This window comes from Miniopterus schreibersii, assembly GCF_964146895.1.
Source record: "Miniopterus schreibersii genome assembly, chromosome: 3".
In the NCBI taxonomy this organism is placed as follows: Eukaryota; Metazoa; Chordata; class Mammalia; order Chiroptera; family Miniopteridae; genus Miniopterus; species Miniopterus schreibersii.
Window position 1 is genome coordinate 69,020,388 of NC_138103.1, and position 18,942 is coordinate 69,039,329.

An 18,942-nucleotide genomic window follows, 5' to 3' on the forward strand; every position below is an offset into this window, starting at 1 on the left:
AAACAATGTCAGCTTTCTCAAAAACTCTTCAAGCTATGCTTACAAAGGCACTGAAGGCTACCTCTTAAACTGGCATCTTGTATACATTAATACATAAATCTCAAGTCCTCATAACTCATAAAAGGAAAAAACAAAATTACAAGTAACCTAAATGTCCAAAGGGAGGGGTGGTGGTTAAAAAAAGTATGGCCTCTCTATTCCATGGGAACCTATGCAGTCACTGAAAATATTTTCAAGAATACTTAATCACAAGAGAAAAATGCTTGATAGTAGTATCACTTGAAAAAGCTAAGATACAAAACCATAAAGAACCATTTTGTATTTCTAAGTATCTCAGAGGATAGAGGGAAAGCCTATAGGTAATCTTCCTTTCTTCTGTAGTCTCCTGTTTTACCTATTACATCATAATGGTTATAATTAAAAGGTAAAGCCATCTTCACTGGCTGTTATTTCACCCAACTAAAAAGGAACACTTTTTAGTTTTAAGACGCCAGAACCACAATTTGCTTTACTTATATTGTACCTTCCTATCTTTTCCCTAAAGTCAAGTAAACATGCCTGTCAGTATCTTCCATAATTTTTAATCCTGCGCTTCCATCAAGGAACACGTCTATGCCTCATGGAACTGATGGAATGGTTTGCTTCATCTCCATCGCGCAGTTCACTAGCCATGTCCCAATTTAATCCTAACTCTGGTCATTCCAGCAACATTCTCTACAATCTTCATCAATAGATATAACTATACATCTCAGGTGCTGTTGTGCTGTTTTTGTTTCTCCCCATATCTGACCAATTTATGTTAACTTCTGTGGACCTGATTGTTAAAATTCTTCTAATTCTAATATTCTTTAATTTTTCCACACCAGGTAAATTAAAAGCCAAGCCATTATTCCCTTTCCTTTATAAATCTGCATGGCAACAAACTTCTATATGGATGTCTTAGGATTAATTGTTCTAGAATTATGAAATCAGGATGAATAATCTCAAAAGATACCCCATGACTCAAAAAAACTACTTCCAAAGGACTTAATGCTAGCCAAATACGCAGAATGATACAAAGCATACCTGTTCTCCCATGCCTTTGCCTAAATAATTAAAGTAGTTCTAAAAGGATTAAAGCATTTAGGATTTAGTGTGCAGGGCTAGAAAAGAACCCAGACAGCAAATTTTTATCCCTTCCATATCAATGTTCTAAAATCCTTCCCCTGAACTGAATTTATGCAGACTAAATCAGTATCAACTTCTCACTTTCAAATTCCTCCTAGATTAAGGCGAAAATACAAAACAACCACCCCTCCACCCCCACCCCCAACCAAAAAATCCAAGGGCCTCAAAATAAAATTTAGTGCCATCTACAATACTGTAATTTTTTAATGTCTGCCTGTCAAGTCTACTTGAACCTAGTTAGATGAATTTGTAGTTTGCATTTATTTTCATAGCTTGTTGCAGTTGAAAACAATTTGGGCATGGCTAACTGTTATACAATTATACATTTTAACTTAGTGGATGTTATCTGCTTGAATATACACAGGTTATCTCTGGAAAGCTATGTAAGAAATTGGTAACAGTGAATTCCTTTGGGGTGATCTTGATGACTGGAGAAAAGTAAGGAGATTTTTATACTGTATTTATTTCCTTTTGTAACTTTTGAATACTAAAATGTATAAATTTCACAAATATGTTAATGTAGATATGTAAATATACATACACATACACTTTTTGAATTTTAGTGTATCATCTGATGGGATCATATCCTAAGCAGGTACCCCAAACTACAGTATTTGAAAATTTTAAGTAATAGAAAGCCTATATTCTGGGTTTCTATGGCGACTTCAACTAATTTGCTAAAGACATACATTTTTAAATAACCCCAAAGAATATGTGTGTGTGTGTGTGTGTATGTGTGTGTGTGCGCGCGTGGTTATTAGTTTCTCATCTAAGATACTAAATTTATATTACATAATCAAACAAAAATATAACAATGTTTTGCATTCCAATGTCCTACTAATAGCAATTCCAGGTTTATTAAAAAAAAAAATACATTTTAATCCTCCCAATTTATCATGTAATCATATATCAAATTTTGGATATATAATGAAGTGCTCCAATTTTATTTAAAACTTAACTATGACAATACCAGTGAAATCAACAGACAAATGGAATGAAATTCTTGTACTGGTTAATCAGTAAAAGAAATAAGGAAAAGAAGGAAAAACCTCAGGATAAAAATACCTAAGATAACTGTTGTGCATTCTTGATGTAGTGACTGGAGATAATCTTTGGAAAAAGTTACCTAAGGAAAAATGTCAGTTTATAACAATGTGATGTATGCTAAAGAATACTTGGTATCTTTTGGAAAATGCTTCATAGCTTATATAAATTAGGTTTATTATGTAAAATGAGATTTATAAGGTATTTAATCAAATATGTTGTGCTTACTTATTTTTCCTCTTCAAAAATTATCACCTATGCCTAGTCAGTGTGGCTCAGTTGGTTTAGTGTAGTCCCATGCCCCAAGACCCAGTCAGGGCACATGTCTGGGTTTCGGACTTGATCCCCAGTAGGAGGCATGCAGGAGGAAGCCAACCGATGTTTCTCTCTCATCAATGTTTCTATCTCTCCCTCGCCCTTCCTCTCTCTCTAAAAGAAATCAATAAAAACATATTAAAAAAATAATAATTATCACCTATGAAATCCATTCCTTTAAAAAAATTTTTAGCTCCTGAATTTAATAATCTGAACTTACATAAAAACATAAAGCCATTTTAATAACTATAGTGCAACACTGACATAGAGAATCTCAAAAGTATTATTAACTAGTACTCAACTCTTGGAGAATGAAGTGGCATATAGAGACACTTCCTCCCTGTAATAACTGTTGATACCTTTTTAAAGTTACATAATCTTTTGATGAGCTAACAACTGTTTTTATATAGTAAAGACAAAAGTGTAGTATCTGCTATTAAGATTTTTGCTGTCCAATTTTAATAGAAAAGAAAAATATTTTCAGCTTATCAATGGCCCTATGCTTTGTGGTAAAAAATGACTTATCAGCAACAAAATACCTGTTTGTGTAGGAAGGCAGAATACATTTTTCTCTTCAAAGTATAGTAAAAGAATTTGTAATGTAGCATACACTTTTAGTTAAGAAACACTATACTTTAAAGACTGAAAGGCAGGATGTGCTGCTTTCAAAAGAACTTGACGAGAGTTTGAATGATTCACACTGTCCTCTAATAAAATGCCACAGCAAAAGGTCTTTTACATGCAGGAGAAAAAACAATTAATAGGTTGTTTTCTTACAAACCTAAAACTTTAAAGTCTCCCATTATCTCACTCTGACAAGTTTTATTCTGTTTTGACAGTGTGCTTTAAACATTCAGAAAAAAAAGTGAAATTAATTTTAAGTTCTCTATTTTAAGAAATTATTTTAAGCCCTGGCCAGGTAGCTCAGTTGGTTAGAGTGTCATTCTCATGCACCAAAGTTGCCCCATTCCATCCATGGTCAGGGCACACACAAGGATCAACCAATGAATGCATAAATAAGTGGAACAACAAATCTATGTTTCTGTCTTTCTTCTTCTCTCTCTCTAATCAATAAAAATATATATTTTAGGAAATTATTTTATAAGTGATCCTAAAATATACAAATTTTTAAGTTGTTTTAAGCACACAACTATCAAATTCTCAAAAGTTATTTTGTTCCTAGACTTTCCTAGTTCACTTAACCCTCCTTTGGAGCTTTTTAAGCTCTAATTTAGAGCTTTCAGCCCCAATTCCAGTCTTGAAAGTAAAATAAAATAGTCTATTTTAACTACTGGTATTCAACAGTAAAGTGAAGGCAAAGACTGAAACATAAATTAGACTTGGGATTCACTGCAGATTTCAGACAGCGAAATTTATTCCTCTATTAAGAGAGACAAAAAAGGGTACATACACTAAACTTGTACAAAAATGTTTATAGAAGCATTATTCATAACAGCCAAAAACATCAAACAAGGCTATGTTCAAAGCTCAGTTAACAGAAAGCAAACGATAACTTTAAAATGTTAACATACAATTTGGAATTAAAGTCAACTTCCAAAACACATTCATGCATCAAAAAATATGCAAAACATTTTAAGAATGTCAATTTAAATTATTCTTTTAAAAGTTTTACAAATTGCCATTGTAAAACCTAAAGTCTAAAATTGACAAGCTAACCCAAAAATTCATATGGAAGTGCAGCGGATCCAAAATAGCCAAAATAATCTTGAAAAAGAACAAAGTTGGAGTACTCACACTCCTGATTCCAAACTTACTACAAAGCTATAGTAATCAAAACAATGTGGTGCTACCATAAGAATAGACAAGGAATAAAACTAAAAATCCAGAGGTAAACCCATACATCTTTGGTCAAAAAATGATTTTCGACAAGGATGCCAAGACTATTCAATGAAGAAAGAAGAGCCTTTTCAACAAATGGTGCTGGGACAACTAGATATCCCCATGCAAAAGAATGAAATTGTACCTCTTCCTCTTACCACACACAAAAACTAACTAAATGGATCATAGACCTAAATGTCAGAACAAAAGCTATAAAACCCACAGAAGGGAACAACAGAAGTAAATCTCTGTGATCTTGGGGAGCATCTGCGATCTTGCTCCTCAGCATATGCTGTCAGTTTGGCTCTTATAAAAATCCTCCCACTTCCCCCCCAAAAAACTCTGTGACCTTGGTCTAGGAAAGGCTTCTTAGATAAAACAACAAAAGCGTAAGTGGTAACAGAAAAATTAGATAAACTGGACTTCACGACTTCATCAACATTAAAAACGTCTGTGCTTCAAAGTACACCATCAAGAAAATGAAAAAGACAACCTACAGACGGGAGAAAATATTTACAAAGTCAAAAATTTGATACGAGACATACACCCAGAATGTAAAAAAAACTCTTACAACTCAGTAATAAAACGACCAACCAATCTAAAAATGGGCAATGAATCTAACCAGACATTTTGCCAAACAAAATACATAAATGGGAAACAAGCACATGAAAAGATGTTCAACATCATTAGCCACCCGAGAAATGCAAATCAAAACCACAATGATACCACTTCACACCCACCCACTGTAATAAAAAGGACAGATAACAAGTGTTGTCCAGCATGTGGAAAAACTGGGACCCTCAGACACTGACAGTGGAATTGTAAAACGGTGCTGCAACTCTGGACAGTTTGTTGGCTCCTTGAAATGTTAAACAGAGAATTACCATATGAACCAGCAATCCCATTCCCAAAGGAAATGAAGACATATGTGCACACAAAAACTTGTACAGAAATGTTCACAGCAGCATTATTCGTAATAGCCAAAATGTGGAAACAACTAAACGTCCCTCATGGTGATGGATAAATAAAATGTTATATATCTCCAATGGAATACTTAGCCATAAAATGGAATTAAGTACTGACTGGTGCATGCTACATCACAGATAAACCTTGGAAACATGCTAAGTGAAAGAAGCCAGTCACATAGGACCACATATATGATCCCGTTTCTTTAATATGTTCAAAATAGACAAATCTACAGAGGCAGAAATCTATAGGTTAGTTGCCCAAGGCTGAGGTAGGAGGGATATGGGGAGTGACCGCTAATGGATACAAGGATTCTTTCTGAGGTGATATAATTGTTCTAAAATCGACTGTGGTGAGGTCTGCACAACTCTATGAATATACCAAAAAAATCCTTGAATTGTACACTTAAATGAGTACGTGGTATGTGAACTGTACCTCAATAAAACTTTTCAGGGGGAAAAAACACCACCTATTGTCCAGTATTTATGTTGCCTGTGGAAAACAAGGAACATACAAAACAAGTAACTCTGAACTGATCTGATTACTAAGCAAGGTCATGCCTGAGACACTTAGAAATAAGGATTTCAGGCACAATCCTTATTCACTGCAAGATTACTCCTTTAAATACTTCTACATCTTAAAATGGAATTGCAGTACTTGCAACTGTCAGGACATAAAATGAGATTCACCCAAGATACCTGAGTAAACATGTTCCTCTCCTGTCCATGGCTGAACTGTACTTCCCAGGACAGCAAACAATAACTGCAGCAAAGGCACTGCACAGGGAGACGGAGAAGGCATTCTCAAATAAGAACCTAATGCTGACACTGGGCTAGAGCAGTATGGAAAGAATGAGGAAGGGGAAGGAGCGCGGGGACAAGGGGAAGTTTCGGAGCACTTAAGCCCCAGGAATCCAGGATCATTAAATTCAACTTTTATACGCTTTGTGAAAAGGCCCTGAGGCAAAGTCCTGGGCGCCGAACTGCGGAGCCGAGAGGAAGTGCGGCTCCGGCCCCAGCCCTCACGGGATTCCGAGTGCGAACGGTGGGGGCCAAAGGGCGCAGACGGGGGCCGGCCGTGCGGGAGGAGGCGAGCCCCCTCCACCACACTGGGGCCCGCGCTCGCGCGCAGCGGGGGCGGCCGCGCCGCGGGCCCGTCCTCCGCGTCCGAGTCGCGGAGCAAGCCCGGCGCCAGGAGCCTCCGGCGGGGCCGGGTCCCGTCTCCCGCCTCATCCGGCGCTTTGTCCCAGCGCGGGAGGCGGGCGGCTCCCCGGCGTCCCCGCCGCGGGCTGAGGGGCCGCGCTGACAGCCCTCGGCCCCGGCAAGGGCTGCGAGTCTGCAAGTCGGGGCGGCCGCCGACCAGTCGCCGGCCGGGCTTCATCCAGGCGGGATCCAGCAGGCGGCGGTCCCAGGACGCTCGCCCAGCCCGAGGAGCCGCCGCCGCCGCCACGGCCCGGAGCGCACACAGGCCGAGGTCAGGCGCAGAAAGCCCTGGACTCCGAAACCCACACAATTTCCAACATCCTTCTCTTACCCAAAAATTCTCGACGAAATGCGCCATGACCATCGTGCAGCCGCCGCGCCGGGTTCTGCGTCCGCGCCCGCCCGCCGCTGTGTAAACACGGGCCCGGCCCCCACGGCGCCCCCACCTTTCACCGCCACCGCCTTCTTCCCAGAGACCAGCCCGCACCCTCCAGGGCGCATGCGCCACCTAGCGGCAGCCGCCGCGGGGCGAACCCTTAGACGCGGCCTGGTGCGCGCATGCGCCCCGCGGCCCGCTCCCGCGCCCGAGTCGCCTCCCTCGCTTCCCAGCACGGGCGGGGCCGCGCTGAGCAGTCTCTTGGGAATGGTGGAGAACCGGGTCCTTGTGGAGTCACCAGGGGGGACCGTCTGCACCCTTTGCGGTGCACTGGGTACTGGCCCAGCGACCCGGCTCCGAGAGGGGCCGGCCGGCGGCAGTGGAGCCGGGAGCCCGGTCGCCCGCCCGCTTCCTCCTCACAAGACTCGCCTCCCCCGCCTTCGAGGATCCCGAGTCCGAGCACGCTGGATGGGGGAACCCGGCCTCCAGCCGCCTAGAGGAGACTGAGAAACCCTTGTCAACAGGGCACCTTTCCTAGACGAGGAACCAAGCACCAAAACAAAACTTTCCACGGCCGGAAAAGGAGGAAACGCCCGGCGTCGCCCAGGGTCACCGGAGCCGCGAGACCCCGGCGCCCAGCCCGTGCCCTCCAGCGCGCGGCAGACCTCCGGTCCGGCGGCCGCGGGAACCACCCACACCCACGAGTCTCCGGGCGAAGGCCGGGAAGCTCTAAAAAAGTCTCTCCCAGGACGTGTTCATGTAAGTCCGTGGCTCTCTTAGCAACTTGTACAGTTGGCGGAGAGACACAAGTTTGAACACGCGTCAGCATAACAGAGACACCAAATCCCCTTCCCACACCTTGCTTTCCAGAGGTTAAGGGGAAAACTAAGCCTTTGTCAGAGGCCTCTAGTTCACGGCCACCAGGTCAGCAGCTCTCGAAACCGAGCCCCACGGACTGAGGGTCGCTTTAGCCACACACGCCGGGCACGCCTCCGCGGATCGCGCGGCCGCAAACCCAGTGCGCACACCACTGGTGGTTCGTTGGAAGTTAGGTTCATCCTCTAAAGTAAAAACATGGCGCCTTTAACATGGAGGACACTGTACAGTGTTTGTTGAATTGGGGATAATTGGGGAAGGATATTGTCATATCTTTTATATATTTAATTTTTTATTGATTTGAGAGAGAAACATGAATCTGTCGTTCCACTCACTGGCGCGTCCCTTGGTCGATGCTCGGTGTGCCCTGACGGGGACTGGGCAGTCTCCGTGTAGCCAAATGGTGCCCTAACCAACTGAGCTACTGGGCCAGGGCCTATATAATTTTAAGAATATCTTTGCCCAGCCCCACGTGGCTCAGCGGTTGAGCGTTGACCTGGGATCCAGGCCATCGGGGTTCGATTCCCTGTAAGGGCACATGCCGGCTTGGGGACTCAATCAGTGACTCTCTCATCATTGATGTTTCTGTCTCTCTCCCTCTCCTTTCCTCTCTCTGAAATCAATAAAGATAGCTTTAAAAAAATAAAGGGATTTATATGATAAAAATTGTTAATAAATAAATAAATATCTTTTAGTCCGGGCAGGGGGCCTAACTTGATGAGAGCCGGCATCCGGATCCCCCCTCCCATACCTACCAAGGTTGGGGGTGCCACGGTTGCCCGTTCCATGTCCTGTCAGGGCTCATACAAGAAGCAGCCAATAAACGCACAATTAAGTGGAACAAATCAACATTTCTGTCTCTCCCTTCCTCTCTCGAAAATCAATAAATAAAAAATTTTAAAAGAATATCTTTTAGAAATATATAGGATATAATGATAAGACATCTAGAATTTGCTTAAAAACTCACAGAGGGAGGGGGGATGGATAGGAGTATAGAGTGTGAACAAGACTGTTGGTGAGTTGTCCATTGTTGGAGCGAGGTAAGGGAAACGTGGTGGTTCACTGTACTAGTCCCTTTCTGTATGTGTTTGCTATGTCCTTCCTTGAGAAAGTCTTTATAACATTGTCATTAACGCCTAGTTTTGGGGAAAGTCAAACTTAGAAATATGTTACAATTCTCTAAGCCATTAGTCTAGCCCTATCTTTCATGATGCTGAAGAAATTCTAGAAAAAAATGCATCCTTCTAGATCTCCATGCAAATGAGATTGGCATTAAATTCCCAGTATCACTAAGCACTAACTCTTAGAGCTGGGCAGGAGATGCCTCTATCCTGGACCCGATGCTTTTAAGAACCTTGCATATCACAAATGCACATATTAATTTATTTAAAAAACACATGGGTGCCTCTGCTACTCCTAATCTAATGTTGAACACTGGCCTACAACCATAAATACTTTCTATAGTGACCAACAATAGTTGGCCCCAGGGAAAAACTTCATGTCTCTTACCCTGTGTCCTCAAAACAAAAAGTGGACTCCAAATGCAGTGAAAATTTGTGGGTGGTATAGCTGCCCATTTCAGAGATAAACTGCTGTGGAGTTCAGGCAGAATTTGAATAGCAGAAGTGCTTAGGTAAAAAAATAAAAATGTTTTTAAAAAGGACAAGTAGTTAACTTGTGGAATCCTTTCTCTCAGCTTGAATGCAGTAGATTCTCCCATAGCAAAAGATTGTTTTGCATAACAAAGTGGTGTCAAGCACAAATTTTCCTTCTCTTAGTGTTCCAAATTGTGCTTCCAACACTGACAGTTTGCCATAGTACATATTCAAATAGTTGCATGTGGTACACTGGCCTCCATTTGTACTTTTACCTCTGATCCCATAAATATCAGACAGGCCTGCCACAAAGACAGATATCCTGTGTGTCTTGGTTATTTACAAGGTTTATTAGGGCCAAAACACCATATGCTGTAATTACCTGATATTTAAATTGTGGGACTCTGCAGTAAATAGTGATTAAGATTACTAAATTTCAGACAGGATGGTGTAGTAGAAGAATGTGAGTGGTATCACCCACCTTCTGTCCTCTCAAGTGAGGTTTCCAGGGATGCATATATACTGTGGCAGACAATAGATAAGGTCCTGAGTGAGTAGTTCACTCATATGCATTGAAGCATTTGTGCCACACACACTTACCCTTGCTTAGCCAAACAGATTCTGAAATTATTAAAAACAGACTAGATAACAGCAGTGTTCCCACTCACTGCCTGTAACGCCGGGCACTTAAGAGTTGCTCAGTTAAAAAAAAAAAAAAAAAGTCGCTCAGTAAATGTTCAGTAAAAGAATGGATGAATGATTGAGCCTGTTATAGAAATGTCCAGGTGCATGAGACTTTAGATGTGCAATAAATCCATTCTTCTTTCACTCATACTCTTAATTGGTGCTATATCTTAGAACCTATTAAAAAATATTATTATTTAAGTTCTACTTGATTTAAATTTCTCGTATTCCTTTAAATATTTTCAAAAGAATTCTTTTGGGTTTGAGTATACTTCATAAAGGATAAGCTACCTTTTGTAATAAAAATAAAGTAAAATTGAAACAATAATATTCAAGATTGGCTCTAGCAGATCTTCTATTGAAGGGACCCCTAAACAATTTAGCCTCAAATTTTGGGTGCCTCCATCATTAGATTCATCTTCCCCTTAGAATATCTCCTTTATACCTGCCATCAGCACGTTGGCTTTCAGAGGATGCTGTTGGTCCCTATGAAACTGTGGACCAAGTATGCATGTTACAGCCCATAGCATACCTGGACTGCTCAGACATAACTTGATAAGTGGTAGCAAATAAGAGAGGAGAAATTAAAATAACCTAAATCTAAATTCTCTAGTTTACAAAACATGGCTTATCTCCAAGATTTGAGGGCAAGGCACCCAGAGAACTTCCTTGCTTTCATTCCTTAGTTTGATCTCCCATTTCCAATCCTGGGTTTACAGCTCACAGCACATTAATGAACATTTAGTTACAAAGGTCATTTCCTCATTACTTCATTTAAAACTAGTTATATTCCAGAAGAGTTGGCAATAAAATAAAACTCATTTTCCTGTTTGCTTTTAATATAATATTGCAAATGTACACCCACTTGTTTCCAAGATGAGCGTGGCAGAGGAGAAGCTCCTATAAACCTCTCCTGTCCCTGCTAATTTCTTCAAGCGGCAGCAGTCCTTCTCTAAACTCACCTTGCACTTAACAATAACGAGTGGCAAAAGAGCTAAGCTCCACTGAGAGGCGGAAGAGAAGCAGGCAGATCCCTGAAGTCTGGTGTTCTCTTGTTTTTCCCTACTCAATAGCAGCATATTGGAAGCAAAAGCTTTATGCAAAATAGAAAGAAAAGCAAAAGCTTAGCAGATGGTATCCAAGCAGACTGGGATACAGGAACAAGTTAAACTGCAGAATAGAGCTAAATACCACCCTCCACACTCTTCTCAGTTCAGAAAAGCCTGTTAGGCACAGCTTTCTTCTCTCCTGAGTACACCTGTGATTGACTGTGTGTTCCCTGATGTGGCATCATTTCTTTCCCCAGAATGTGATATACTTTACCAGGGACTCTCTTACCTTTCTGTCTGTGGAAGAAGCACAAAAACACCTACAAATGTTCAGGGGTTTACACTGCTAGTAACCACATGGAACCCAAGAGGGGCTTCAAAAATAAGAAAAGAGAAATTACTAAATTATAGAAAGTCATAAAGGTGATGATAATGTAAAAACTTAAAAAAATGTTTGCCATAAATATTAAGGGGGAAGGAAGAAGATGACATGGAAAATACATTAAAATTACAAACACGTAAAAATATGCATGTAAATAGAGGAAAATTTAAAAAAGCATGGAAGAATAATATATGTGTTAGGGTGGTGAGATTATGACAACTATTAAACATTTAAAATTTATTTTAATGTAATAACATAATGAGATTTTTTTTTCTTTTTTTTTCTTTTTCTTTTAATGTATCTTTATTGATTTCAGAGAGAGGAAAGGAGAGGGAGAGAGAGAGATAGAAACATCAATGATGAGAGAGTCATTGATTGAACCCGCAACCCGGGCATGTGCCCTGGCCGGGAATCAAACCCCGATGGCCTGGATCCTAGGTCGATGCTCAACCGCTTAGCCACACCCGGCCAGGCCATAATGAGATTTAAAGAGCAATCACTGTTCTTTGTTTTTGTCTGAATATAAATGTAACTGAATTGAATCTTCCTTAAGACTTTCATTAACTCCTCTTTTTCATTTATTCAGGCAATAGGCAATTATTGAGCCCTTAATACAATGAAAAGGCTGTCTGTGCTCTTAAGAAGTTAAAAATCTAATATAGACCCATAATGAAGAAGACAGTAGAGATGATAATTACAAAATAATGTGAGGTATTCTTCTAGAAGAATACCTCACATATAGTTAGTGACCAAAAAATATTTATTATATGAAAAAATAAATGAATCACTGTTCTGAACGATAACCTCATAAAATTTATTCATGGCCCAGCCAGCATGGCTCAGTGATTTAGCGTTGACCTATGAACCTGTGAACCAACCAGGAGATCTAGGTTCGATTCCCGGTCAGGAGACATGCCTGGGTTGCAGACTCCATCCCCAGTAGGGGACGTGCAGGAGTTAGCCGATCAATCAGTGACTCTCTCTCATCATTGATGTTTCTATCTCTCCCTCTCCCTTCCTCTCTCTGAAATCAATAAAAACATATTTTTTAAAAAATTCATTTGTGTTCTTTTCTTTCTTTTCTCTTTTTTACAGGAAATTATTCTGGATTCACTGAGAGTTTCCTCCATTAGTGCAGTGGTTTGGGAGTCCATGAGGTATAGTGGAATCCAGAGCAATTTCTGAAACTCAATACTTCTAGGACCCACTCACTCTCTAGGATGATCAATTCATTTGTAAAAATAACTATAATGCATGTACAATTTTAGTTCTGCATGGTAAAAGCACCGTATTATGATGTGAATCCTCACATCAGCCCTATGAGGTCACTACTATTATTATCCCAATTTTTACAGATGAGAAAACATGCTCCAGGAGATTAAATAAATTGCCAAGGTCACACAACTAGTAATTGGTAAACTGCTGTTAGCTTGTGGTAAACATTAACAGTATTAAACAACTGTTAACAAAGGCATGAAGAAAATGTTACAAAGGAAGGTGAGTGAGGCCTCTAGCAAGAGAACAAACAGGTCAAAGGAAAGTGAGAGTCAGGGGTGAAAGTTAGACTCATCCACCCAGAGCTCTCATTTATGAGTTTTGTTTTTTTAACTCATGGTCTGGTGTTTATCATTTGTCACATTCTTTCCATAAAAAAGTCCCTTCCTTGGTTATTGTCTCTGTAACTAATACGGATCCAATAAAAATTTCAAGCAGATTTTTATATATTACTGTTTTTAAAAGTCTTCTCTCCTCATTGTCAGTTCCGAAACATGCTAGAAATATAATTGTCAAAAAACTCAGATTCTAATCAAAATTTGGGCTGTCCCACCCTAAACAGGACATCTGGTCATTGTACATTAAAAAGCACTCCCTTTTCACAGGCAGAAGGAAACACACAACCAAACCAGCTTGTTAGACATGACTACAACGTTCTCTATCAAAATCCTTAAGAAAGACTCCTAAATTCTGATGAACTATGTGCAAGGAGTCAATTGGATTTGGCCGAACTGGCCAGATCCAAAGGTAAGAAAAGAAAATTTTGTTTCTAGCCTTACAACTCCACTGGATGACATCTGTTTTGATATACTTTTTTTTTTATAGTGTTTCAAGTACAAACTGTCACCAGTTATTTTTTTCATTTAGGTCCAAAAAAATGTATGTTATTTTTTTCCTTCCCACATCCCACATGCCAGCTAAATCCACTTCTTTCCCTTATTCAAATCTATCTTCAAATATATCTCCTCCAAAAAAGAAAAGTTGCCAAACCATTACCTTCTGCATAACCTCACTCACATTTCTTTTCCTCCGTCCGTATTCACTGGTCCGTCCTTTAGATTAAGTTTTTGTCTTATCATAAACAGCTATTAGACTGTTCTTTGTAGCATCTTTCTTGGTTTTCTCTCTTTGTTTTTTTGTTTGTTTTTGGTCTGTTTGTTTATTTTTGTTGCTTTGTTTTGAAGGTATATGTGTTTGTGTTGGTGGTTAGGGTGGAATTCAGCCTTTCTTTACTCTTAAAAACACATTGTCTCCTACTTTTCACTTTATCTGTGAGCTCCCTTTTTTATAGGGAAAAAAAAGGTGTAGATGGAGATGTACAATATATCCCCATTCATTCATTCAACAATTGTGTGTTGTGCACTGTGTGTTGGCACTGTTTTAGATGTGTGATACAGAGCAGTGCAGAAAATGTAAATCTTGCCCTCAGAAATCTTATAGCCCAGTGAGAATATTCAAATAATATATTAATATTATATATTAATATGATACACAAAATATATTAAGTCGGAAAAAGCCAGGTGTAGAACAGAATGAATGGTATATTTCCATTTGTGTGTGTTTGTGGATACATACAAACATATGTCTACACAAACATTTTACGTATATACAGAAATATTTTATACATATATACACAATCTGGGTATATCATATGCTTATTTTCCTATGTGTGCCTATGCTATCCTGGGAGAGACATGTAAGAAGCTGGTAACTGTGACCCCCTTTGCACTCGATCCTCAGGATGTTGAGAACCGAGTGCAATTGCCTTTAAAGAGGGCAACTAGGTAACAGGAATGAAAAGAAGACTGGCTTTACCACCTTTTGAATCCTGCTCCATGTGGATGTACTACCTATTTAAAATGGGGTAAATAAACTTAAACTTTAAAAGGAAAGAAACAAATCAGAATTTTGCCCAGATGTTAAAAAATGGTAATGGAATTGGGGTAGGGGGATAGGGCAGCCACCAAAGATACTGAAGTGGATTGGATGCTTAGTAGGAAAACACAGACGTCACCACCAAAGACACTAGAATATGCGTACACTCAAGACAAAAATAAAATGCTTTTCTGTTGCCTTTTTTACTTCAATGACTATTTGACTAGTATCAATGTGTGTAATTATTGTCATACTTTATTTCCTCAATTTTATAGGATTGCTCTACAGCCACCTCACAGTAAATAACCTGTGAAGTCTTAAGCTGGCCTGAATTGTTTTTCCTTTTCTACATCATTTTTTCAACCTACCTGTCCAAACAGTTGTTAATTTTTCTTTGAAGCCAAATAAATTTATGACAATATATCTTGTTACAGATGTTCCAAATCTATTTTTTTTTTCTCTGACCCTGTTAGGACAGGCTAACCTATTATGAAGAATCCCAAATGAAATGGTCCTAACAAAACAGAAGTGTGTTTCTCTTTAGGGTAACAGTCTACAACAGGTGTTCCAAATCACAGGCAACACTTCTCCACCCAGTGATTCAGGGACTCCAGCCTTACGCTCTGCTGTTTGGAAGAAGGGAAGAACAGGTTTTGGTATAGGACAAAGCAATTTTGCCAAAGATATGCTGTGTTTCTTCCATCAGTTGTTATAAGTCTTCTATTTCTGGAGTATTTTAATTGTATCTTAAAATTTTCTTATATGTTCACTTGAGTAGCTTATCTCTTATTTTAGTGTTTATAATAAAAGCACCAATCATGCCTGAATAGAGTTTTCATTTTTTGTCTTCCAAAATTATAATTTTCCTCTCTCGTCCTTTTTAGATTTAAATTTTTTCATTTTATTCTGTTTTTTTCTTTCAATGACCTGCCCTCTGTGCCTACCTCCCTGTGTTTGCAGCAGTGCCTATTCTCCTGTGTGCTGCCTGCAATATCACGTTTACATCTGCAATCTTTCTTGTCTTGTCACTTCTCCCTGGGCCCTGCTGTCTCAGGTTTCATCAATACGAAGGAAAACGTGTCTTTATTTTTTCTATCTTACTGTCCCTGAACACATATTTCTGCTTTGTGTTTGTGTTTAAACTGATGAAATTTTAAAAACTTAACGGCAGTTTGGCCTCAGTTTTTATCTGCTCCATGGTGAGAATTCTTCATTCTTTATCTGCCACTTGTTTTGCCTGTTGTTTTTCCCCCTCTCATTCTTTCTTCTCTCTTTTTACAGTTCTTATGCTGACTTTTTTTTTTTTTAAGTTTACTCATTCAACTTTAAATAAGGTGCGTTCCCCCCAGACTAGTTATCTACTGGAGATTTGTGTGAGAGAGGTTAGGACCGTAATCATGACCAGCAGAAACTCCTCACAACACAGGGCTATGGGTCTCGGTTGCCTTGTGTTTTGCTTCTCTCTAGCCTACTTGAGGACGGCACCAGAGGGGTGTCACAATGCAGCCTTTCTCCCCTCCCTCCTCCCTCAACTACAGGCTACTTCCTGAAAAACATGATTAGTCTATGATATTTCTTGCTAAAATCTACTTCCTCAGCTTTTTCTCAGTTCAAAACAAAGTTCAGAGAAGTTCCACCACCAGACGTCATTCCATTGTTGCAAAACAGAGTATTGACTTTCGTCTTAAGCTGTGCACCTTAAAGTCATGGGTTCTGCTGGCTTCTGCCCAGATCCGCAGCTCTGGGCTCCATGCTTCTCCGCACCTCCGATGTTCACTGCTTTTGTGGGTCCTTCTTCCTATTTTAGCTTCAGATGCCTCCCAGTTCATCAAATATGGAGTTGGCATTACTGCTTCTCAGTCTCATTACTTAGGGGTGGCTTCTAAAAGAAGAGGCAGGAAAGACCTAACTTTTCTTTGTCATGTTAATACCTATACATCTCCAGAGGATAAGTTTACACTAATTCTGCCTGGCATTTCCTACGCCCTTTCCTTCCAACTCCCTCTTTAGTTCTGGGAAATGTTCTTGGATCATTTTCCTCCCTTATCACAGTTCTGTAAGTTCTATACTTGCAGTTTTAGTTATATGTACCCTTCAGGTCTCTCAACATTACTTTTCTTTTTCTTCTCTCTCTCCCTCTCTCTCTCTCCCCTTCTTTTTTTTTCTTTTTTAGAATACCCATTTTGGAAGAATCAACTCAGTTTTCCAACTCAAGAATTGCATGTTCAGTCCAACTATTCAGTTTAGCAATCACATTTGAAAATTTCCATCAATTCTGGTTGTGTTTCATAGCAATTGGCCCTATTTTTTAGATGTAATATGCTGTTAAGTAACTGTAATATATTAAGTAATATAAAGATATTAGCTATGTTTAACCTGTTTCTATTAACTCTCTATTTTTAGTGTGAGCTAATTCTGTTTGTTGAATTTGGTGCTTCCTTTTATACTCGGTTTCCCCAAAATGTTTGTTGATTCTTAGTTTTCTGTTCCTATTTGTAGGTGCAAGTCTGGACTGGACTTTATTCATAGTTGGAATGCATTTCCTCACTTCAGATGAGAACTGCTGTTTACCTGGCAGGGAATGCATGTTTTGATTACAGGAATCTGCCTCATGGGATTGTGGAGGGGTGGGCAGGCTATGTAGGTAACTTCTTTTCTTAACATGGTTTCCCTGACCCTCCGGGCATTGTCCTTTTTCTCTAATCTTAGCTAATGCTGGAGCAGTGATATGCTGGTAAATGTTTAACAGCCCTCTCCAAAGTGGAGGAAGGAGGCGTTGATTTGCAGCATTTGCTGAATTCCATAGTACAAATTCTCCTACCTTGGCCAATTTCAAGCTAACAACATAAAATCACTGAGTGGGAGTTGGGGAGAGTTGTGCACATACACTCCCAAGAGCCTGGCTTTCCCACACCACTGCTCTGGATCTGCTGTGATAAATAACTACTTCAAAACTGTACTTGTGGCTATCATCTGAGCCCAAACAGCAGAGCCAGCTGCTGCAGAAGCAGCTCCAGGAGTTGGCAAGTTAGTAGAGTTCTAGGGGTATGGCTCAATTGTTTCTCTCTTTTGTCAATTGCTCAAGTGCCCTGTTCCCTATAAGGAAGCAGATTTCTGCTCTGCTAGATTTTTCTGTCAATTGGTTCCCATTTCTTTTCTCTTTTTGAAAATTCCTACTGTATTGGTCTGCTGGAAGCACCCTTTCTGGTTTTCCTCTCCTGCTTTGAATTTATTTTTCTATTTCTTTGCCATATCAGTGGGATTTGGAGGAGGGGCAAAGCAGAAGTCCGGCTCCTGTTTCATGCCTTGTTTTCATTAGAATTCACTTCCTCGTGTGTCTCCGGGGTTGATGCCCTTCCTCTAGCCAGTGGTTTTCCTGTATGCTCATTGCCCTGAATGATGGTTTGATTAACCAGGGTCCCTGGCTGCTGAGAGGGTTCTGAGGACAACTGATTGAGGCTGTCTGCCTTTCTACTCATGATCCATTTAGGGATCACAGTGTTCTGTTCATGGAGGCCATTCACACTGCCCGGAGAGGAGCAGCCCAGAAGGTGCCCTACCCTGGGATGGAGAACAGCCAGTGGCATGGGGTAGTGTGTATCTTCCTCAGGTGGCCAGAAGGAGAAGGCTCCAGGTGAGCATTTTCCACTCTCACAGGCCAAAAGACAGGGCTGCCTAGATTTAGTCATAAGGTAGTTGAAGGTGGTCAGCCACTTGGAAGGCCCTTTCTGGCCAGGAGCAATTTTACTACATCCTGGAAACGTGGTCAGATGGGCACAGAGGAGAGTAGTCTGTCCCTAGGGTAGAATCCTCTTTAGGTTAACAATGTAGCAGGCACTGTTCTAAGCCTTTACATGAATTAACTCATTTAACCTTCATAACAATCATCTAAAGTAGGTTTTATTATCCTCAGTTTACAAATGAAGAAACTAAGATACAGAAAGGTCACACAGTCGTCTATAAGTTCTTGAAGTAGGATTTAAACCTGAAAACTCTGTGACAGTTGTAATGAGGCAGTAGTGGTGGTGGCTTCCAGGTAGGTGTGTGGGTCAGTATGTAATGACTTCTCTAATGGAAAACTCCCAGAGCACTGTGAAACAATCAGATAGCAGTAGTTCCCAGGTCCCCTTTCCAGGTGTGTGGGTCGTCTGTAAGCTCAGCAGACCATGTCCCAGGTGATATTGAAGAGGCAGGTTTGTAGCAAGCCTGTCGCCTTATGACAGAACGTAATTTACTTCCCAAGGAGAGGTGAAGTCTGTGTTTTCTCCTTTAACCCTTGGGCAGGGTTGTGACTACA

The 18,942-nt window shown here is 40.3% G+C and overlaps 1 protein-coding gene across 1 annotated transcript in view; it reads right to left on the bottom strand.

Moving 5' to 3' along the window:
- FCHO2 (FCH and mu domain containing endocytic adaptor 2) overlaps nt 1-7,049 on the bottom strand; it is a 103,141-nt gene extending 96,092 nt beyond the window's left edge. Inside the window, exon 1 of the mRNA XM_081131843.1 lies at nt 6,865-7,049. Coding sequence (XP_080987969.1) covers nt 6,865-6,897 — 33 coding nt within the window. The 5' untranslated portion in view covers nt 6,898-7,049. The remainder of the gene's footprint in view (nt 1-6,864) is intronic.
- Between the last annotated feature and the right edge of the window lie 11,893 nt (nt 7,050-18,942).